Here is a 24,208-nt window from a genome sequence, read left to right on the forward strand (position 1 = left end):
TCCAGTTCCATACTGGAAGAAGGAGGCAGGTGTGTTCAGAGCCTTTATAGAGGAATGGACTTAGTGTTTTAGTGATTGAATGGAGCCAGGCCTAGGAGGTCAGATCTAACGTGATAAGAAATAGGAAGCCATTCAGATTCCAAAAGGTTGTCTTTGCGTGAAAACAGAATTGGAGACTGCCGAGCTGCTGAGGTCATCTAGTCAAAGGAGGAAAGCGGATGTCACTGATTACAGGGTGAGCTGGGCGGGACGGAGCAACCACAGGCAAGAACGCCACTCAGACGGCCTTTACACAGGTTCCATCTGCCTGTGGAATTCTGTACTGGGAGCGAGCACAGGATGTGGCCTGCAGGTGCAGAACACTCGAAAGGAAACCTGTAATAACCGAGGATTGCTGTGCTAGGTGTGCACTTTCCAACCACAGCAGCGCCCCACCTCAGCCCCCACCACTCCGGCTACATCAGGGCAGGCCAGGACAGCATGAACTAGGCTACACAGATTTGGGGCTGAGTTTTGATTTTTAAATTGGCTGATTGTATGTCTTGGAGAAAATAAGTTTGTCCCCCAAATGTGTGCCCACATGTGTAAAGTGGTAATAGCAGTTTCTACCTGCTTCTAACTCTTAGGGCTATTGTGAGCATTAAGGAAGTTGAGCTCGTTACAGGAACTCAGCTTTTTTTTTCCTTCTAGAATACTGGCGTACATGGCTTCATCTTTCCCCCAGAGTAATAAATTAAGCCAGGTGGTGTACTGCAGGCTTATGGTCCCAACAGTCGGAAGGCTGATGCAGGAGAATTGCTGCCTGTGTCTTTGCTTCCTCTTTCAGAATCGAGTCTAGAGCAAAGTCCCTTGTCTCCCTGCCATCTTAGGAGGCTAGTGTGGCTGGCTGTGCCATCAAGGGAAGAGCACAGGTCCTTTGGAGATCATGTACTCGGCATGCCTGGTCACCTGGCACAGACTGCAGGGCAGAAGGCCGAATTTGACCTTGGGCTCTGGTTGCTAAGCCAGTCCTGGGCAGCACATCTCACTCCAGAGCTGCTTATCTTTCTGAGCAGAACAAACTGACTTACAGTACTGAGGTGCTCAGCACAGAGAGGCCAGGGGCTCTGGCTGTCTGGCCTCCCACAGTGCACTGAATGATCTTCTGAGCAAAAGAAGGCGAAACTAGATGTGGTGTGTAGAACATGTTCTTAGCAATGGAAGGGAGGTGCCTGGTTATTTTGTTTTCATAGTTAGAAAACCTCAGTCATTGATGAAGCACGGATTACTGACTGGCCTGGCTGCCCATCTCTGTGTCCGCCTGTCATCCCAAGCCTGTCTTTGGTAGAAGGATCTTTAATCATTTCTTGAACTTGAGTTCTTGAGTTCTTACATTCTGCCATCAATTTGTGTGTGCATATGCTTGTGTGTGTGTGTGTGTGTGTGTGTGTGTGTGTGTGTGTGTATGCACGCACACATGCGTGCCATCTCAGACCAAGACTCCTGTTCATGCCTGGTAATGATCAGCAGGTCTTTATGAAAACGAGAACCTTTGTCAGAGCCTTCTCACACCCCTTGGAAAGGTCAGCTCATTAGCATGCTCCTCCTCTCCGTCCACAGGCAGCAGAAACTCAACCTGAATGACAACATCAAGGTTAAAACATTTTTTTTAATGATGAACATAAGTATTATTTTGCAAGTTGTCAAGGGCCAAAAATGGGGACAAATTTTAATGCTATAGCTCCTCGCTAAACATTCTGGAAGCAGAGAGGATGGATTGGTTTATTGGCTCTCACCGTCACCCTTACTGTGTCTTTTTTGGGGAGCAAGAGATTGTATTCTGGTGTGTGCGCTACCAAAATCAAACCAGATATATTGTGGTTGTATTTAATTTCCTAAAATCCTAGGTGTTCTGAGCCAGAAGGATGAACTTTGAGATGGAATCCAAGTCTCCCACTTCGAAGATAAGGAAGCTGCAGTTAGAGCGAGGGAAGGGCTCCCACAGTCACACTCCTGCTGGCTGCAGAGCCAGCAGCTGCTCTGCTCCTGCCAGCTGGCTGGGGTTTTATAACTTAGCTCTAAATTGGAATTATCTAGGGAGTTAAACCATCCTGCTGTCTAGGCCACACCCAGACCCAACATAACAGAATCTTGGGGAGGAGACCTAAGCACCAGTGGTCATTATAGCTGGGTGAGTCCTCCATGCAACCTTCACCATGTGAGCAAGAGGTATGCCTGGGAGTCTGCAGGTAAGAGAGTGGCTGATCGTTCTATAGTATAACACACAAACCATGTGTCCTGGGCATAGGCCAGGATCAGAGCAGCCATCTAGTAACACAAGTACACTTTAGAATCGCAGCTCTTCCGTTCAAGAGCGGAGTGGCTTCACCTAACTGAATTTAGTTCTCCCATCAGAAATGACAGTTCTCGTAGCACCTTCTGTTTAAGACAATGACGTCCGGGCTTTAGAATAAGGCCCGGTGCGTCACAGGGATTCTGCGAGTGAGGCTGTTGCTGCATCTGTGGCACGAATCCCTAACATTGAAGAAGCGGGGCTTTAAAGGACAGAAGTGGCCTCCAGCTGCCTTCCTGTCAGACTAAACAGGTGTGGTGTTCTTACCTCTTTCAGGTCCATCTGGGAAGCGGGATTTGGGTTGACGAGGAGAAATGGCACCAGCTACAAGTTACCCAAGGAGATTCTAAGTACACGAAGAACTTGGCAGTCATGATCTGGGGAACAGATGTTCTGAAAAACAGAAGTGTCACAGGAGTCGCCACAAAAAAAAAGAAGGATGCAATCCCAAAGCCACCCCTCTCTCCTCACAAGCTAAGCATCGTCAGAGGTAACTTACCCAGTGGGACATGCTGGACAGCCTGTCCTCTATCCTGTCAGAAATGTGTTTTGCAGGATTCAATTTGCTTACTGAAGCCCCTGTATTCCAGCCCCTGAGTGTGACATAGGAACATAGAGGCAGACATCATAAGCTGTCACTAGAGATCTCACCCAGGACAGGACAAATGACTGACAGCAGCACAAGTATGACTTGAGGGTGTAGCATTCAAAAGTGTTGGCCCAGGGAGAAGGACTGCTGAGGGGCCTTTGATGCTCATCAGATGCAGAGATGGGGTGAGTGAGGAGGAGAGGTGCTTCAGCAGGCAGGAACGCCATGAACAGAGGAGTGCACCTGGGAAAGGAGTGGTCTAGGCAGTGGTAAATGCTGAGGCCGGGGAAACTTATTAGCCACGTCTAGAGTAGTCAATATGATGACGAGCCATTGACAAAGCCTCCTTGCTGGTGTTGGAGAAGACAGGCAGAAGATCACGGAGTCATTTGTCACCCAAGATATGGCTACATCCCATACTCCTTACCCATCTTCCCTCTCCTCCTCTCTCTTTCCTTTTTCCTCACTTCTCTGCTCCCATGCTTCGTCCTTCATTCCCTTTTCTCTTTTTCCTTCCTCTCTTCTTTCTCAAGCCACACCCTGCTTCTGCTAGACTCTCCCCTGGGGGTCCAGAACACAAGGGACAAGACACCATGTTCATCTGTAAGGAACTCAGTCTCATGATGACAATAAAGATAAGAGCAATAGTACTATATCGTCAGCACAAAGTAAGGAGTGTAGTATACAGGGCAGAATGAAAGCAGTGACTGCTAATCATCCTGAGTACTCGTGATGCCCCACTACACTAGAACGATGTCTGTCTTAAACACTTAAGTCTACTAACTCACTCTCCCAGCAACAGCCCTAGTGCTGGATGCTGTTCTCCTTTTCACAGATAGGAAACCGGGCCACAGAAGTAGTAGGTCCTTTTCCCCAGTCGATAATAGGAAAGCCGGGAAACTAAGGGTGGCTTTATAGACTGTCCCTGATCACTGTTCTCTAAATGGCCAGGTCCGCCATGTTTTGAAGACTCAGTGATCAGTTAGGTGAATGTCTGGTTTGAGCAGGTCCTTCAGCACATTCTGGGGCCAAATACATCTGTGACACAGTCAGGCAGCTTTAGGCTCTCTGAGTCTCATACATGATACGAAGAGACAGAGGGCTGTGTCAGCTCTGTTGGGGAGGAGGCCTGTTGGAACATATGATTCCAGCTGAGTTATACAGGAAAAGGCGGTGAAGGTCAGAGGAACAGTAGATCAGGCAGAGGACACTAGTATAGAGGCCAGCACACTCAGGTAAAGTGGCTCAAGAGGAGAAATGGCTGGCTGCACAGAGGCGAGTGAAGTCAGAGGTGGGTAACAGACACTCTTACAAGGAAGTGAAAGCCATAGTCTACAGCTTGAGTTTGCAGAGGCCCCAGAGGCCGTTACTGAGAGGGGAGACCCCTTGGGAGATGATGGAGAGCTAGCACCATCTCAGACGAAGGTTGGAGCACAGGCAGTAGAGAATGACGAGTTATGTGGAATGTTCTAGAGGTCAGGGTGGCTAGTAACGGTGCAGCAAAGGTCTCAGCTCTGAGGTTTCAGAGTCTGAATGCAAACCCACACATTCTCACTGTGGTCTGCAGCCTTTTCCAGTGTAACACAGGTATCGCCTCCCCTCCTGACTAGCTTATGATTGATTTGTGAAGCTTTGTGGAGCTTCATAATAACTTCATGAAGAAGGCAGCCACTTATTTTTAGATAATAAGAGGTAACCTTCAGCCGGCTGCTGTCTGAAATGGTGCACCTTTGTTCAAGGGATCACCCTGACAAAAGTCTTCCTTGGGAAGGCTTCCCTGCTTTGCCCATTAGCTGCGACCTCCAGTTCTGTCACGCTTGTCAGAATGTGACTCAGCAGGTCCAGGGTACCCTCAGATAGCCGCATGTTTCAGTGTGAACTTACCTGCTGAGTGTGGCCTCTGTTCTGAGAGACTGTGGCTGACTTCCTGTTCACTGCCTAGTGTAGTCTCCAGTCATTGTAACTGTACTGATCCCACTCAGCTTTTGTTTTCTTAGCCAAAAAACCCTGTGTGCTGTCTGTCTGTCTGTTTTTTGAGACAGAGTCTTATTCTGTAGCCCAGGCTGGCCATAAGCTCCTAGTCATCCTCCTGCCTCCACTGCTTTCTGTCACGTTGCCCCTATCAAAGGCTCTGCACAGCATGTCTTACTTAGTTTATGCTTCCCCTTCTCCCTCACCTCCATTAGAAGCTTGGCTTTATGAGCATCTTGTTCCCTGCGTACTTAGAGTAAGCACTTAAGAGTACTGTCCTTTCCCATGTAGCCCTCTGCCCTTCTGTGTTCCCTCTCTTAATGAATAGCATAACCAGACAGGTACATCTCCCTCCCATTTCCGCACTCCTGCCTCTCCATCCTTCCTGTTTCTAACTAAATACCTCTTAAACCCTTTCTGTCGTTCCAGATCCACTCTACTCTCATAATTCAGGCCTAGCTGTGTGCTTTCTTTCCTGCAGCCTCCAGACCATTCTCCTGGTTATGTAACTGGAGTGACCTCTCAGAAAATAGATGTGACCCCTCACCACCACTCACTCGCCCACCCCAGCCAATTCAGAGTCCCTGAGTTTAGCGGGTGAACCTCTTGGCATGTTACACAGGTACATTCAGTCTGGCTGCTGGCTGTATCTTTGGCCATAGCTTTTAGTTATTAGCAGAATGAACTGAGCAAGCCTCATTTGCTCTCCCCTCAGGGGATTTGCAAGCATTATTCCTTATGCCTGGAATAGCCACAGCCTCTCTACCTGTCCCGTTGGGCCAGCTACTGCTGGTTACAGCAGATCTGCTTAAGATCTTATCCTTCAAGAAATTCTCTTTGACCTCTTAGTGTGACTGGGTGCTTCCACCGTGAGTCCCAGAGCACCAAAAACCTGGCTCAGCTCTTTTTCTTGGAGGATTCCTGGACCCTTAGCTCTGGCAGAATGAGCCGAGCCAGACTGGGGTTTCAGGCTTCAGGTGTCAGCGAAGTCTCTTGTACTGAAATTCGAGATTGATGTTTCACTTTTTCACTGCAGCCCAGCAGGCTCAAAGTATGTGTGGCATACCACCACACAGTCCCCATTTCTAACCTAATGATTTGAACGATTCCAGCGTGTATTTGGCTGGTTCCTCACAGGCAAGCTGTTTGGCAGGACTGGGATTGTTTGTATTTATGTGGTGTGATGTGAACATCCTCTGTCATGTTTGGCATATAAACGTGGCAGAAGCCTTCAGACTCACAGCACTGGGGGGATGTCCTCTTTGATGTTAAGACCGTCCCCTGCCAGATAGCAGAAGTGTGGGGAAGTGTTGACCCTGCTTTGGGAGGATGAAAGCTGGAAGACAGAGCTGGGCCTTGCTCTGATGACGAGCTCTAAAGTGACAGTTAAATCTTATTAAGGTCCAATGACCTTTTGCAGAGGATCCGAGCTTTCTAAATGAGCCACAGCACTGCGTTCTGGTTAATTTTTATAACTTTTTTAATGGGACACATTAGCGCTGTTATAAACCTTGTTAATTAAGCAATAATCTCAAATGCTCCCTCGCAGAGGGACACATTCCCAGCAACTGCAGGTGATTAATAAGTTAGAGTCTAACAAAAGCCTTTTAATCAACCTGAGGGGCCATTTCGAGCTGTTACCCCAGGAAATGAAGATGATTGGAATTCTGTGGGGGCTTCTTGAACACATTCTTCAGTGCGTGCCCTTCTCTTTCCACTTTCCTCAGGGGGCCATCATGCCTACCCTCCTCTGGTTTGCTTCTCTCTCCTGCTTTTATTGTGTTGAAGACCACTGGAAAGACAGAACTCTCTAGTTTCTGATTTGAGACACCACTGGATACAGACAAGTATCCTAGGTTTTTCGCAGGGGTACCTGGGATTAGAGCCATTTTTGAGCCTGAACATCTCTTGACAGACTTCTCTCTGATTTAGAGGAGTTCAGCAAGGTTGCTCGACTGTCCATATGCTCCTGACTTAGGGAAGTGGGGGATGATCAGATTTTATCACAATCTATTCCTATAGGCAGCTCTGCAGGCATGGGAACAGAGTGCTAGGTCTCCTCACTCAGCTGGGTGGTTATGAGCACAAGAGAATGAGCAGGACTGAGGAAGGTGGTCATTGGAGCCAGGATCTTCTGGGAAGAGAGGACAAGGACACTTTCCTTGTGGGTGCTTTGTAAGGGAAGGGATTGTAGGTAGACAGAGCCGAAGACCCCAATGTCCGTCTTCTTATCAGTCTTTATAGATGAGTGAAGTTAGATGAACGGAACACTCGGGGTGTTCAGGGGGCAATTGGAGGCCAGTTAAGGCACATTTATGTCAAACGCCTCTCAGTGACGAGAAGAGGCAGCCCCGAGGAAGTACACTTGTGGTACACACCCCTGCAGTGGATGGCAAGAAGAGGTGGGCCCTACCCATACTTGGAAGGGCAGGAAGTGGGAAGCAGCGATGGATTCTGACCTGAACGGCCTCTTCACTCGAGTCCCCAGGTTTCTGCTGTGTGATTGGAAGGCTTAGCACAGCTCTTCTTACAAGCTGCCGCCTGGTATCACCTCTCTAGGTTGACAAAACTGTGCTTACCCATCATGATTCCTATCACTTGGTTTTCTCCATGAGGAAACCAAAGAAGTTGTAGTTTCACCGTGGTTATACACCCTACCTAGATGTTTTGTGTGTGTGTGTGTGTGTGTGTGTGTGTGTGTGTGTGTGTGTGTGTGTGTGTGTGTGTACATAGAGGCTAGAGGTCAGTCTTGTTTCTCTCTTGCCATTTACCCTATTTTTTGAGATAGGGTCTCTTTACTGGCCTGGAAATCAACAATTGTTCTGGGCTAGCTAGCCAATGAACCCCAGGAATCCACTTGTCTCTACCTCCCAAGTGCTTGTAATTCACCATGCCTGGCTATTTTTTATGAGTTCTAGGGATGGGACTAGTGTCTTCCTGATTTAAGGCCATAACTTTCCCAACGGCCTTATCTCCCTACTTGTTATATCTAGAGTTTTTATATCTTCTCAGACTTCCCTAGAAAACCATTCATTCATTCATTTCTTCATTCATTCATTCATTTCTTCATTCATTCATTTCTTCATTCAACATATATTTATGTAGTATGTATGTATATATGTATATATGTATGTATGTATGCTCATTTATCACTCACTGCACTCAGCTCTGGGAAATTAAGAGTTGCATAAATATAAAATAATTGTAACAATCCCACATGGGTATTATATTTTTTATTGCTTGAAAGGGGCTTACTTATGTTTACCCATCATACTTGGCTTCTTTATAAAAGCTACTTTAGAGTTCGTTGTCCGAGTTAATGATGAGGGAATTCTAGGGTGATAGTTTGTATCAGATCTTCAGGCTGGGAGACCCAATGAAAATCAGGTTCTAGTCAGGTCTTGTCCAGGCTGGCTCTGCCTCACCATAGGAAGTAGTAGGATGTCTCAAGGAGTAGCTATCCTAAGCCTCGTTAGTAGTTACTAGTAAGAATGAGTCCTTTAAACATAAAAGTCTAAGGATGTGGAGTTCTGTTGAAGTTACAGGGCAGCCAGTATTATTACCACTTGGAATGGCAGCCAGCACAGCGTGGTTTACCAAGCATCGCCTGGTAAAGCTGAGAACCATACTCCTTAGTGGTCAGCATTGCCGTGCCTAGACTGGTAACTAGAGAGTTTCTCGGATAAATATCCTCAAATATTGGCCAAGCTGTTTGCAGTTGCAAAACCAGGTATCCATGGACATCCAGATGCACAGTTCATAATAGGACAAAGTCACCCAGTAGAGTACTTCTCGTCAGTGAAGGTAGGTGACCTTCACTTGGTGATCTGTAGCTACATATTGCCATATTGTGTGTCCCACTGGTAAAATCAGCAAATCAGACTGATAGACAGATGGACACGTTTATTAAAAAGCCAAAAACAGGAAAAGAAAGTGGGACATATATCCACAAGATAACATTAAGAGATTTTTAAAAAGCAAAAGGAAAACTAGGAGAGTGGTTACCATTGATGAAGGTGGGTGTGATGGGAGCTCACCACCCAGGGCTTTCAGAGGCATGTGGTAATCTGAGGCATCATCAGTAATTTTAAATAGGGTCTCACGATGTAGCTCTGGCTGGCCCGAACTCAGTGATAATGTAGCCCAGGCTGGCCTCCCAACTCACAGAGATCCAACTGCCTTTGCCTCCTGAGTGCTGGAATTAATGATATGTACCACCACACTTGGCTTTTACTGTTATTTTTTAAGTATACATTTATCATGTTTAGCTCTACTTTGCGGTAGGACTTTAGTGAAATAACCATGTAAGATAATGTGAACCATTATTTGGAAGTATGTCAGGAGGCATAGCCTCTCTCTTCTCCTTAAAAGACTTGTTCACACATTCATCATTAATCCTTGACCTTCCTGTCTCTTCCTCCTGCCTAGAGTGTTTGTATGACAGAATAGCACAAGAAACGGTGGATGAAACGGAAATTGCACAGAGACTCTCCAAAGTCAACAAGTACATCTGTGAGAAAATCATGGATATCAACAAATCTTGTAAAAATGAAGAACGAAGGGAAGCAAAATACAATTTGCAATAAACTTTGAATTTTTTTCATAAGGCCTTTGCATTTTCTTTGTGTGGTGTATGCATTTCGGGTGATGGTGCCATCCAAATAGACTACACCAGACATGGCTGTGTCTGGGCAGGGGGCCTTTAGGGCACTGAGGTCAGTGTCTGATTCTGAACTTGAATTCTGAACATGGACTTCCTACTTCACAGAAGGCAGATGGATTTGCAGAGACTCGGCGTCAGGCTCACCACAAGCCTCATGCCATCGCCAGTGATGTTGTGGAATGGGAAAAGCACTTTTTGCAGGGCTGTAAAGCATCAGAGTAGCCTGCCGGGACCACAATACGAACTGTTATTTTTACCATTGGAGGACATCTATCTCTGCTCCTCTATTTTGTTCTATAATAAAATTCCATTAATTATTGATGTAGACAGTTGTTCTCATTTTTTATATACTATTAAGTGTGTGGTAGAGGTAACTGGTGTTGCATGTGGCCTGCAAAGCCTTCTCTATGGAAAAAGCCTTCAGGTGAAGGAGAGAGATCCCTTAAGAGCCATGGTTCCTGCAACAGCTCTGAGGAGCAGTCTCAAGTCATATCACACTTACATGGACGAGTCTTGGACCACTCAGCTTCCCAAGACGATCTGTGATTGGTGTCTGGAAGATGCTAATAATCAGCTTCCCTGATTCAATTGACCCTAAATTTGTAAAGAAGTGCGTAGTGGGAGCCTAATAATGTTGCAAGCTGTGGTACAGAGTTGCATCCAGAAAATGGGCTGTGTTGGCGGCTATCAGTTTGTTCATTCTCTCTTTTGTTTCAAATGTTCTTTCAGGTTACATAATCATTAATCTGCTTCTTTATTCGGCTGCTGGAACCTTTCGTCTCCAGCACATGTTTTGGGCCAACCACCTCTCATCTTCCTGTGGACTTGAACTTTTCTTTATGCAATGCCAATAAAGTAAGTGTGGCATTTTGGAAAGGGCAAGGGCTTTGGACAAATGCTTCTAGGTTCTAAGCCTGGCTCTCCTGCTTGCTTTGGCATTAACATAACCTCCTTGTGCCTCTTCTTTCTGTTCCATAAAAGAATACCTGCCTCGCAGAGTTGCTATAAGGATTAGAGATAAAATATATAAAGAATTCAATAAATGTCAGCAATTGTTAACTACCTTTTTTTTTTTAATTTTGGACTTTTAGACGCTGGTGGAAAACTTTGATCTGTTCTTCAAACTCTCTTTTAATTTGACAATCTATAAACAAAAGCTCAAGGTTGAATAGGTGCAGTGGGGTGCCACTCTGAGTCTCTGTATTTCAGTAAATCCAATAATCCTTTGTAATATAATAATGAATCTAATAATCCAATGTGAACCAGTGTGTACTCGCTGTGGTAGATATAGACAAGAATTTTCTTCTGTGGTATTTCCCCCACTCTCTGTAAAGTGGCTGTGTGGTCTTAATGCAAAGGCATAACTTTTCAAAGTCCTTATCAGTAGATTGAAGAAATCAGGCAGTGTGGAGAAATGATAGAAACTGGCTACACAGCAGAACTTGTCTATGTGTTAAATGGGTTAACTCATTTCCTAAGGTAAGGAAAGTTTGTGATTGGCGTTCAGCCAGTTCTTGTTAAGATGTGTTCACTTTTCAGCTAGGATGGTAGCCGGTACCTCTCATCTCCTACTAGGGAGATGAGGTGGTCCTGGGCCACCTGCCTAGGGGTGGCTCCACCCACAGTGGGCTGAGCCCTCCTACATTAACCATTAATCATGAAAACACCCCCACAGGCTTGCCTACAGGAAAATCTGAGGGAGGCATTTTCTCAATTGACAATCCCTCTCCTCAGATGACCCTAGCTTGTGTCAGTTTGACAAAACATTAGCCAGCACAGTGAGTTTGAGGTCACCTTGGACTACAGAAGACCCCATCTTTAAAAAATCAAATCAAATAAAAAGATGTGTTTACTTTTACACCATCAGGCAACTGGGGTCTAAGTGATGCAAAATGCCTGAGAAGCGAAAGTGTCACTGTTGGCCTCATCCGATTTCTCCCTAAGCATGCGGATACCCACAGGCTGTGTGCATTCCTCAGAGACTAATCCACACTGCTGCCTCCCTGGTGCTTGTTAGTTCAGTGGGAGAGACTGGGCAGAGTACTTTGTGTGACCTATGTATATGTTGGGGACAACAGGACTGTGATAGACTGGGTGCTGGATTCGTCGTTGTTTTACTACTGTGTGTGTTACTAGACTCTAATAATGATTCCTAATTCAGCATTGTGTGGAGGGGAATCCAGATCCTCCCTGAAAAGGGGGGCTTTGTAAATCTATCTTCCCATCTACTGTTCTCCATAGACTGTGAAATGCTTCATTTCTAGCTGATAATGCTGTTCAGAGAGGTTCTGGAAACTTCATAAGACAATGCCCAAATAGCAGAGTTGGTCATTGGAGACAAGACTTTGAAGCTTATACCCAACCCCCAGTTCCTGTTGGGTGCTCAACTTCCTGATCCACCATGTAATAGACTCCAACACATACTCCTACCATAATCTAAGCCCCTCCCTCATGCCTTCCCCACTATAGTGAATAGAACCTATCTGCAATGGTGAACCCAAAATCAGTCCTTCATCTCTTGTCATAGGTTTTGTCGATTTGAAACAAACCTAGACACACTTGGGAAGAAAGGACCCTCAACAGAGGAATTGCCTCCCAGACTGGCCTGTTGGCATGTCTATGGGTCATTGTTTTGATTACTGATTGTTGTGGGAGGGCTCAGCCTACAGAGGACAGTGCTATCCTTAGGTGGCTGGCCCTGGACTGTGTAAGAAGTCTAGCTGAACCTGAGTCTGGAAGTGAGCCATTAAGCGACACCCTCCTTGGTCTCTACTTCCGTTTCTTTATCCAGACTTCTGCCTTGAGTTCCGGCCTTGGCATTCCTTAATGACGGGCTACCTCTAAGTCAAATTAGTCCTCGCCTACACAAACTGCTTTTAGTAAGAATGTTTTAGCACAGCAACAGAAACCTAACTAGGACATCCCCTAACACACACACACACACACACACACACACACACACACACACACACACACACACACACACGGGTGTCAATCATCTTTAACGTATAAGGCAGAAGGAAATTAGAAGTAGATACAACATGGCAACATGTTTTTCAGAGCAAGGCTGAGGGAAGCAGGGGTTTCCTGTACTAATTACACTGACTGGAATGTTCCTGGTACCTTAAACACTCATGAATGAAAAGGGCTAAGAAAAGGTTGAGAAATGTCTTGCCTAAGGCGCTAGAGCTGGCAACAAATGTAGATACAGCTCCTAGGAAAAGATGGGAGGGGGAGGGGAGACAGTGAGCCCGAAGCTGGAGGGCCAGCCAGCCTGCAAGTTGGCATCATAATAGCAAAATCAAGAGAGATCCCGCTTTAAACCCAAATAAGGTCAAAGGAGAGAACCAACTCCTGAAAGTTCGCTCTCCTTCCCTCTCTCAATAAGTAAGTAAATAGATCAATCAAATACATTGTTTTTCCTGAAAGATAAGTGAACCCTTACAGTAATTTATTTCATTTAAACATCTATGTAAAGCTTGAAGGTTTTCTGTGGAGCAGAGAATCTTAAGAATATGCAAGGTAGGTCTGGAGAGATGGCTCAGCCGATGAAGGATAGGCTCAAAACCACTAAGAATACGCAAGGTAATTAAAATACAGTTCCTTTGACTTTGACTTTGAAGAGCCTGATTCAATAAGCCCATGACAAAGTAAGAATGTGCATCAGAATACAAGCAACACTTTCAAAAAATACCAGCTTATTAGAACTCATTGAGCATATACACAAAAGGATTAAGAGTGCTTTCTGAAAAAACCAGAAACCTCTATTGGTCCCTCTAATCACCTGAGATACTGGCTGTTGAGTCTAACTTTCTGCTCCAATTACTGGGGATCTTCCCTAGAACCTTGGTTAGAGTTAGTTCACAGTCCCAGAATTCTGTTTGGTTAGGGACCATTCTGAAGGTGGCTTTCTGTCTAAGTACTAGTGATCTCTCCAAAGCTTCCCCCACTTTCTTTGTGGGGGTGTTCTAGACAGTGTTTCTCTGAGTAGCCACAGCTGTCCTGGAACTCCTATAGACCAGGCTGGCTTGGAACTCATAGATATTCACTGGGGCTGACAAGGTAGGAACTCAAGGCAGATGTACTGGGATGAAAGGTGTGCGCCATCACCTCCTCTGCATCTCTCTTAACTTCTACAGTTGGATTCCTTTGATTCTTGTGGTAGGATAGTGTGTCTTATTGGGCAGGATTGGTCACAAAAAGGTGACAGAGCCCGAGTCAATCTCCAGAAGTCGTGACCCCAGATTCCTTCAAGTGAAACAGGAAGGTGGAAATCAGTGTATTTCTGGCCAAGGGAATGTATGAGGAAGACCACTTCCCTCCTGCCCTAGTTTGTTTCTTGGGTGCATTTCTACATTGTGATTTTTTTTAATTATAAAGAAAAATAAAAATAGCTATAGATTTTTTTCTAAGTAGGGAAAACATTTCAAACAGTACTGCAGGAAATAGTATAGTGTGGACTTTGTCCCAGGACCAGGTTTGCACTTCTCTCTGCACATTTAGCATGGCCATTTTTCATGTTGTTTCCTGGAATTCAAAACCATCAACTCTAATATCCACAGGGTGGGTGGACCGAAATTTACAGCTGGGTAAACCATCTGGTCAGTTGCTCAAATCCTTACAGTAGGGTTAACCTGCAGATAGTCCAGAATACGCAGGGCTTCACTGCATGCTCTCATCTAGCCTAGCAGTACAGGGAACTTGAGTCAGGTAGCAGATGCATCCAAGTTCACATCTCAGCTCTACGACATCTCAGCTCTACAACTTACTACCATGCTGAAAGCCAGGCACTTCCTCTTAACACTGGCTTCTTGACTGTAAGGTGAAGTAAACAGTATCTGGTTCCCAAGCTCTTAGGAAATCTGTGGAGCTAACTGAACTGCTGCGGCATGAGTGACTAAATGGCCATCAAAGTTAATGTTGCTATTCATCATCTCGCTTCCTTCCCTCTGCCCTCTGCCTACTCCTATTCATCCCTTTACCTGAGAATGTGCCTCTCCGGTCTCTAACCTGCTGCCCTTTGTGTGAAGTTCCTAGCTTTTATATCTGGCTTTGGCTCTTTGGATATCTAATGCAACGATGCATTGTTGGGACCTGGGATCCAGGCTGACTCCCTGCACGCTTCTAGCTCCACCCATCAACTTCAGTCCCTGTTCCCTGTCTCCTGGCCCATTTATAGCTCCTTGGAATTTTAGATCATTTATAAATAAAACTTGATGGAACCATTTGTATTGTCATTCCCTTTAAACTTTCATTTGTTTTCTTAGTGTGGTTTCTCCTCAGCCAAAAGGAATGTCAGTTGCAGTATTCTTTATGCTTTAATGGGTGTAACCACTTTTAAATTTTTTCTCCCAACTTAGTTGGCAAAAATATGTGTTTTATTATATTTTCATGTTTATTATTAGGACTGAAGTTACTCCAGAAATGCATTGCTTCTTTATAGAAAAGAAAAACTTTTTAAAAATTGCAACCATGTTTCAGTAGACTCCATTTCTTTGTCTTCTCATTTGTTTACTGTGGTCACAAAAGGTGTGCTTTGGTATCCACAAACACACACAGCAAAAGACTTCTTTCATCTTTTGTAGTGGAGAGATTGGCCAGTGTCTGCCAGGGCACTTTACAAGGTCATGTAACCTATAGGTCAAAGATGAACTTACAGATGTCCCCTAGATGTCCTCTGTACCTTAACACTCTTTAACATGGCTCCACACCCTGACGTAACAGCCTTCTTTCAACCCAACAGTTCATATGAGCCCATCTTTGAAACGTTTCTCAGTTGAGCTAAAGCTTCCCTGAGGTTTCTAATGTGTCAAATCATCTCTTTATAGTCACAAATGCTGCTTCTAGTGATGGCTCTTTGCAGTGTTCAATATGACATTATTGCTCTGGCATATTTCACCAGCCAACCCATAGTTCAAATGCTATTCTACCAGGTCTCACTGTATGGGGAAAATAGGGACACTGGCTTTAGAACATCCTATATTATATCACAGAATCTTGGCCTTTTTGGTATGTGACCTTGAACATGTCCTTAACCTATCTTAGATTCATATTACAGTTTGGTTTCTGTTGCTGTAATAAAACATTGATGAAAGCCAACTTAGGGAGAAAAGAGTTTATTTTAGCTTACAGTTTATAGATTATAATGGCAGAGAGCCAGGGCAGGGGCTCAAGACAGGAACCTGGAACTGGGAGCTAAAGTACAGGCCATGGAGGATGCTACTTAGTGGCTTAATCTCCTCGCTTGCTTACCCTAAGTGTGTGTGTGTGTGTGTGTGTGTGTGTGTGTGTGGGCTCTCCCATATCTATCAAGAAAACAACCTATGGGTTTGCATAAAGGCTAATCTGATGGTAGCATTTTTTAACTTGAGGTTCTATCTTCCCTGATAATCCCAGTGGTGGTAAATTTATAAGAGTCTGACTAGAGCATTTCTATGTTCTCTTATGGAAATGGGATATCTGCCTCACAGGATTATGTCAAAGATGTTGTGAGGAAAACCCTTCCTTTTGCATCATCCTGGTTCATTAGAGCTGTGAGCACTCTGTATTTCCAAAGACAGGACTCAGGGATGAATTCAGGGCTCTAGGAAGCCTCTGATGCACAAGGCATCATCACCTTTTATTCTGAGAATTCAAATCAACATCTTTAGCAATAAAATTGCCTCATACTAGACTAGGTAGAGAACTTACAGAATAAGGTAAGATTCAGAATGTGTTTGGAAACAACATCACCCAATCCTCTTCCCACTTTTGGGCCACTATCTCTGTCCCCGTAGTTGTTCATGCTGCATCAGGAACCATATGAGTTTTGAAGCCAGAACAACACCCAGTGGATTCAGTCTTGACTTCGATATGTATGTACTTTTAGAGGAAGCTGAGCAAGTTTCCTCCAAGTCTTCTACCTATCACTGTGCCTTTCATGCTGTCAGTATGGTAATTGCACTGACCTCCTATTGTACCAATCAGTCAGTCCCAGCCCTGGTAAATGTGGAGTTTTTATCCCCCTATTCTGGCCCCTTTTATCATAACAGCTCTCCAGTCCCACTCCCACCCCAAGTCATGTGGATTTTTGGAATATATTTCTTAAATGAAACTCAGGATTTTGCATTCATCCCCATCACATTTCATGTTGTTGGTTGCAGTCCAACATTCCAGCTGGTTGAGGTCTTCTTTTCCAGTTTTGTTTAAGTTACAAAAGAAAACTCCAAGGAGAGCCAAAACCTAAAAAGAAAACCCAGCCATAATCCCAAGAGCCAAACCCAAGTTCACGGTCACCCTTTCCTGTCATGCTTCTGCCTCCATGCTCTTCTTACAAGTGCAAGCACCACCACCAGCACGCCCAGCATGCTATGCAGGGGCCTAGTTTGCATAGCTACCATCTTACCACCCTTCCTGGCACTGGGGCAATGTTATTTTCTTAACTCTTTGTATGGTTTGTGGTCTCTAGCTTCTTGCTATTGGGAATTGCTACCTGGGCCATCTTTTATGATTGTTTCCCTCCTACTGATTTCTTTTTCTTTGTAGAATAAATTCCAAGGAGTGAAATAATTGGATTAAAAGATAAGAGCATCTTTAAATTCCTCCCCATGTCTCCCTGTGTTGCCTCCCAAAGGACTCAGCCATATTTTAAGCAGAGTAAGCAGACATATGTGTGCTACTTCCCAAGAGTATTGCCTGTATTTGGAATATTCAGTTTGGCAAATTAGCATTCTACATAGGTATACTGTTTCGACTTCTTCCTTTTGTGAGATGCATAAATCTGACCCTTTGCATCCTTACTAAGTTATTCATTGTAATTTAAAGTTAATGCTGTCCTCCACTAGAGACCCCTGTAATTGTCTCACTAACAAACATCCTTGGAACTGAATTATTTCAAAAGTTCTAACATTATTTTTAAAGATTTTAAAATTGTGTGTGTGTGTGTGTGTGTGTGTGCGTGTGTATCTTTTAGATAAAAGAAAGGTTACCACACAACCTAATAACCACCCACTACCTGCAGAATTGTTGGGAGCATAAAGGGGTGGGGGTTGCCGGTGTTCCCTCTGCACACCCAATTCCAGGCCAAATGGCTCTCGTTTTCTGACCCTTCCTCTCAGCAGATACCAAGCTATCTGGGGAGACTACTCTAACTCTTGGCCTCTGCACAGTGATTCTAATTTCCTGACTTGGGTTTTCTCCTCTGTGGACAACTCCAGTCACAACTTACCTGATGATCTGCTCGCAGGATTCAGTGAATTCCTAGTGAAAATGCCTAGACCAAGTAGGACCTCAGGTAGAGCCTTTGAGGTGTGGTGTCCCAGGTACTCAGCAGTATGCATGTGACCTCACCCCACATGTACGTCCCCAACAAACAGAGAACTGATCTTATCTAACAGGGTATCTGTCTTCATTCTGCCTCTTCCAGAAATGTCGTAACCCAGAACTTTCATGACAAGATGCTTGTCTCCCCATGTTCACAAAAACTATGTCTTTTGTGGCCTCTGCTTGGCAACCATGAGGTCTTATGAAGGCAAGGCTTTTCAGCCTGCATTGAAGACCCCTCCCCCAACACTGTTCCAGATGCAAACTCCCGTCACTGTGTGTCCATCTCTCTCGCTGAACTCTAAGCCATTTAAGGTGGGGTACCACGTGTTTGTTTTCAGGTTCCCTGGTCTTCTCACAAACTCTGTGGGATGAATAAAGTTGAGCTCTCCCTAGAAGCAAGCCTGTAAGAAACTGAGTACTGACACAGTTCTGTTTGCTGAGGGCATATACCCTTGAGAGTCAGAAATGCCCTTCCTAGGCAGAGAGTAGTACCATGATGTCATCCTGGTCTTGTTCTCACAGGTCAAAGTTTGGTAGACTTCATTAGGATAAGAAAGAAGGAGGAGGTTAGATTGGAGAGTCTGAGGATTCTGACCCTTCTTGCTTGTGTTTACTCTGGGCTCTCCCACTCAGCAGCTCTGAGATTTTGGGCAGGTTACTTCTTTGATTTGGAACTCAGTATTCTCTTCTATAAAAGGCCCTTTCTGGACAGCTCTTAGATACATAAAACAACTGAGCTGTGAGGTGGGTGAACCGGCCATAACCTTTCCTCGGGGGCTACTCAGTGGCACTTTTGCTAGCTCCGTCAGCCCTCTGGACTTGAGAGTCATTCACCACAAGAAGTAGATTTAGTTTCAGGAGAAAGAATAAAAAGTCCACACTTAGGGATGTTGCCTGAAGCACTGTGCACATGGGGCAACCAGGAGGGTGTTCATCAATTACACTCCTCCCTGTGAGGTGACAGAAGCAGGGAATGCCAAGCCCTTAGCTGGGAGCAGCATATGCTACCTGTGTGGGAATTGGAACTGATGGCTTCCTGTCTATGAACCTCGGTTATAGCACACAGGACTGTTCCAGCCTTTAAAGGCAGAAATAGCCCTAACAGCATCCTGGGATCCACAGAACACCCAGGGGGACTCCAAAGGGTCTTCCAGATCCCATTAGGAAGCAAATTCAAGCCTTTAATGCTTACTTGTCTTCCTGAACTTGCGGGAAGCCCCAGTCTGGACTTGGAGAGGCCTCACCTGGAGGAGGAGACTGGAGCTCATTTTTCCAATGAGCCTTTTAAGTTATTTTCATTTTGCTGACTTGCACTTTTCTGAGTTAAGGAGCTCTGGGAGATGGTTCTAGGCCATTTAAGCAGAAAGCCTCATTGGCTGCAATCTCTCGGAAAAGGAAGAGATTTAACACTCTGTGGCCTAGACTGTGGCTTCCTCACTATTTCTAGGAGGCAGGTAAACTCTGGAGTGTTTCTACTCTTCAGAGAACTTAGCCTATGTGCTGGCTAGTCTAAGTCAACTCGACACACTCTAGAGTTATTTAAAAGGAGGGAACTTTAATTGAGAAAATACCTCCATAAGATATGGCTGCAAGGCATTTTCTTAATTAGTGATTGATAGTGAGGGCCCAGCCCATTGTGGGTAGTGCCATCCCTGGGCTGATGGTCCAGGGTGTGTGTGTGTGTGTGTGTGTGTGTGTGTGTGTGTGTGTGTGTGTGTGTGTGTGTGTGTGTGTGTAAAATAAGCAGTGGGAACAAGCCAGGCCAGTAAGCAGCATCTTTCCATGGTCTCTACATCAGCTTCTGTCTCCTGATTCCCACCCTGTGTGTTCTTGTTCTGGATTCCTTCAGTAACCTGCTACAATGTGGAAGTGAAAGCCAAATAACCCTTTCTTCCCTGAAGTTGCTTTGCTCATGGTGTTTGATAATAACAATAGTAACCCTGACTAAGACAGTCCAGGACCAGATAGAGCCAACCTTTCTAGAGTTAGCAAAAACAACAAATAAAACCACAGAATGATTTGGTTTGATGGAAAGGACTACCTGAGTTTTAAATTATGCTTCTGAGGTGCCTGTCTGCCTATCTACTTGCTTTCCTTCCCTTCCCTTCCCTTCCCTTCCCTTCCCTTCCCTTCCCTTCCCTTCCCTTCCTTTCCCTTCCCTTCCCTTCCCTTCCCTTTTTTCTTTCTCTTCCCTTGTCTTTAGACAGCCAATAGGAGCATGCCAAAGCCTTCTCTGCACCCTTTTCCCAGCACAGGGTCAGGGATCTGATTGTTTAGTTGATCGTGGTTCTTAGGGTCCACAGCTAAGATTCCATGTGTTTGATAATATGATTGTGTTTCATTTGGGGCATCATTGTCTATTTATTCTGATGAAAGCAAAGTAATCCTGAGAAGTGGGACACTTTCCTCCCTGTCTCAGGGTCAGACAGGTAATAAATAAGAGGGCAAGGATTCAAATCTGAGTCATCCTGAGTTCACCATTTCCCTCAGCATAGCCTCAGTCCAGCCAGCAGTCAGCTCGATGCGCCCGCATACATACCTTAGTTCTGCTGTTCTGAACAACAGAGTCAGATGTGTCCTCTTCCTTGACAGGACTCCAGTGCTCACAGCCTTCCCGAACTCCTTCTTCTCCTGTGTAAACCAGGCTGGCTTCAAATTCACAGAGACCTACCTGCCTTCTTGTGCTGGTTTGGGGGCAGCCCTTAACGGGCAGCAGGGGAAAGAGAGCAAAAAGACTGTAATTTTTCAGCAATTTAAAGTAAATACACACAAAGCAGAAAGAAGAAACAACCCACCCGATCCACTCCAAGTGCGGCGCTCCACACAAGTGCTGCGCTCCACACACCTACCCCTCTGTGTACCTGAAGTGCAAACCAGGCCTGCAGCTCAGTTTCAGTCTCACACAGGGGATGACTGCTTTGTCCTCACTCAAGGGCTCTAGGGAGGACTAAATTACAGATCAGTCAAAGGCATTTGACAACTGTGAAGTACCAAAGGACTGTAAACAGTTGCTATCCCCTTCTGTGCTTTTCCCTTTCTGACTCAGATGCTGGCAGCTACAAGAGCAGAAACAGGTCCTAATTCATCTCCTGATCCTAGACTGAGCTTAGGAGCTTTGACTGGCTGAGCCCTAGGGTGCAGCACTCACCCTCTGAACCTCCTCTCTCACCTTCCAGCACCTAGGCTTAGAGGGCTGCTTGACTTGAGCAGGAACTATTTACCTCACCTGGGACACACAAATCCACTGTCAACTGTATTTTCAGACGCTTTGGAGAGAGTGCTTTGAGACCTAGTCCTCAACCCTGGGCACAAAGAATGCTGCAGGGACCAGAGGCCTCCCTGCCCCACTTTCTCTCCCCTCTGGCTCCTTTGCTACCCATGCCCCTGAACTGACCTTTCTCACCTGCTTGGCTGGGGCCAAGTGCAAATGCAATGTAAGTGGCCTAACTTGATTAAGGACATCTTTAAACTGAGTCTTTCCATGTCCATATCTGATTCTCTGCCTTTATTCCCAATATAAAATGGAGATTCAGAGGTCAGCGAAGCTCCAGTGAGCAGAGCCAGGAGCAAATCTGATTGTTGACCTGGGGTCTGCGCTGTCTCCATGGACTTTAAAGGCAAGGCTGCACCCAGAAACACGTTAGCAATAGGATGCATCGATTCCCCACCTTTCGATCCAAAAGAGTGGCAGAGGCAGCTAGAGAAGCTGCCGTTAGGAACTTCCTTTGTATTTTGAATGTGTAGTCTCTAATTAGACTTTGCCTTAATTGCAAGATTTCCACGTACCCCATGACTGCTGTGTGCCCCGTCTGGGGATAAACACATCCATCAAGTGAGAAGCAAATTGTGGCTGTTGCCTTGGCCCTGTCATGCTGTTGGCTTGCTCTTCCACAGTTCCTCTGGGGACTTAGCTCAGCCTTCCCCTGCTAAAGTGCTTTGGGGCCCATATTTTAATCAAAAGTGTACCTGCCTCTAGGATAAAAAAGAGAGAGTATGGATTCAGCTCAAAAGTGATTAAATTTAATAACCAAAAGACCAGAAAAAAGCCTGCTTTGCTGTGCATAATTTCACCAGATATTTCTTCAGTCACGTGGCCATATTCTATATGCTGTATGGGGACACTTTATTAAAAACGCCATTTATTTTAACAGCAGCAATAAGGGAAACACACACTTTCCCTGTCTTTCTCCCCACTGTGTTAAAGGCATTTGTGGTTATTAAATTACTCCTGAGTAGAGGAATGCCTGTCTCCAAATTTACTCTGAAGCATTGCAATAAAATGATCTCAAATGTTTATTCACTCAGCAAATACTCACCCAAAGCCATTCTGGGCCCAGTGCCTAGCCAGCACTCGCAGCCCTTGGATGATGAGGTAAAGCAGGCAGAGCTCCTTCCTGTGTCCCATTAGCTCCTAGAGCACAGGGCAGGGCAGGCAACAAAAGCAGATCCTGGGACCTGGCCTGTCTCTTCAAGGAGCCAGTGGATGGATGGATGGATGGATGGATGGATGGATGGATGGATGGATGGATGGATGGATGGATGAAGGGATGGGTAGATCTAGAAAGATTAGCATGCACTAGTATCTCAAGGTTGGAGAAGCAGTTGCATGGAGCCTAAGAGGATATGAGAAAGATTAATAGTTCTCTTAGAGTGTCCTAAGGAGGGCACTGACCAGTTGCTGGGCGATTCCTCTTAACAGACAATAGGCACTGGTGTTACAGGCAGAGAAGAGGGAGGGGGAAGATCCAGGGCCACGCAGTTTTCCTAGGAATGTCCACAAGCTGTTGCCACTCTTGTTTTACCTCAGCTCCCCATAAAATGTGAGAAAACAAAGTTCTTTTAGAGCAGGATGGGAGGTTCAAAGGTGGGATAAAGCTGAGGTGACTGTGTAGCTCACTACTCCTCCAGCCCTGCAAGAAGTCCGGTGTGGAGACAGGATCAGCTGAGAGACCGAGCTGCAGAGGTGAACCAAGTTAGGGCTGTAGTGACCTCCTTAGGAACTGGACTTGGTATGAGATGTTTGCAGGGGTTTTGAACATGGAGGCCCATAGATAGAAGGGAACACCACTGTGGTGCAACCCTTGGTCATGGACATAGGGTGAGACCGCAGAGAAGGGAAACAGGAGGCTAGTGAGAGAAGCAGAGAAGCCTGGGACCAAGGCAGGGCCAAGCTGAGGTAATTTTCTGACTAGAGGGGAGGCACAAGGGGGCTCCACTGATTCTGGCTTGGCAGAGTCAGGAGACACGGATATTGCTGGCCAAGGGGCAGGGGTGGGAGGGGTGCTAGGGACCTGTCCCTGAGACACTGTAAAGGGCTGTGCAGTAGCAGGACTTGTGCTCCAGGACCCTTTGCCTGAATATGAATTCCACTGTTTGAAACAGTGTCCATCCAGATGCAGATCTCATGTTTACAGAACCAGAATCAAGCTGACAGGTGCTCTTTAAGATAAGCAAGCAATGGCCTATGGAGTAAGAGGTCCCAGCATCTGACATCTTACTGCTGAAACCAAGATGTCTGGCTCTCACCCCCATCCTTTTAAAAATGGTCCTGTGATAACAGAAAAGTCATCAGCTTTTAGATCTGAGTAAACAAGGGCTTGCTTCCATACCATCAGGAGTGGGACCTCAGTTCTCCTACCTGTTGCTCAGTTGTGATCCTGACATGACGATGGCATCTGTCCTTACGTGCTGAGTTAAACAGTTGTGCAGGGACCTGAGCAAGCTTAGTGCACTGGAAAGGCTGCTCAGATCTCAGGAAATACTGCCACCCAGGCAGGCCCTATGTTAGGATGGGCACAGGGTTTCACATCTCCTCAAACCCTTGACATGGTTAAGGCTCCTGAGGCTAGGGAGCCCCCCAGTGTTCCCTTGATCTAACTCACGTGCAAACTGCCTTGGCCTTGGCCTTTAGAAAAACTTTGTCCTTCCAGAGCTCACGTGTTTCTCATCCTGGGCCCCTTATGTTCCAGCCTCTCCCAAGCAGAGCTTGGGGCTGCTATGCTGACACCAGGACCCCACCAACCCAATCTATCCCCAACCTGTCCATATTCAATGAATCCCCCAAAGCCCCAGCTGCTGGTCAGAACATTCTGATATTCTTCCATGGTCCTGTTTGCAGCATGGGGTCTGAGAATTGCTTACCCTCTTTCAGTACCTGAGTAATCCCACTGTGGGAAACACCCTGTCTATAAATCCCGAGTCCCAGGCTGACCCAAGTGTGCCTTCTCTGGGAGACCTTGTGGATCTATCACTGCTCACGTTAGTGAATTCCATTTATGTTTTGATGTTTGTTTGTTTTGTTGGAGACCATGTAGCCCTGGCTGGTCTGGAACTAAAAGAGCTCTTGCCT

The 24,208-nt window shown here is 45.6% G+C and overlaps 2 protein-coding genes across 5 annotated transcripts in view; both read left to right on the top strand.

Moving 5' to 3' along the window:
* Bend5 (BEN domain containing 5) overlaps positions 1-9,502 on the top strand; it is a 46,005-nt gene extending 36,503 nt beyond the window's left edge. For all 4 annotated transcript variants that reach the window (XM_032900295.1, XM_032900320.1, XM_032900303.1 and 1 more), the window contains 2 exons: positions 2,609-2,822; positions 9,321-9,502. In XM_032900295.1, coding sequence (XP_032756186.1) covers positions 2,609-2,822; positions 9,321-9,478 — 372 coding nt within the window. In that variant the 3' untranslated portion in view covers positions 9,479-9,502. The remainder of the gene's footprint in view (positions 1-2,608; positions 2,823-9,320) is intronic.
* The window catches only part of Agbl4 (ATP/GTP binding protein like 4), a 1,249,712-nt gene that overhangs the window by 1,051,502 nt on the left and 174,002 nt on the right, over positions 1-24,208 (top strand). The gene's annotated exons all lie outside the window — the stretch shown is intronic.

This window comes from Rattus rattus, chromosome 1, assembly GCF_011064425.1.
Source record: "Rattus rattus isolate New Zealand chromosome 1, Rrattus_CSIRO_v1, whole genome shotgun sequence".
Lineage (NCBI taxonomy): Eukaryota > Metazoa > Chordata > Mammalia > Rodentia > Muridae > Rattus > Rattus rattus.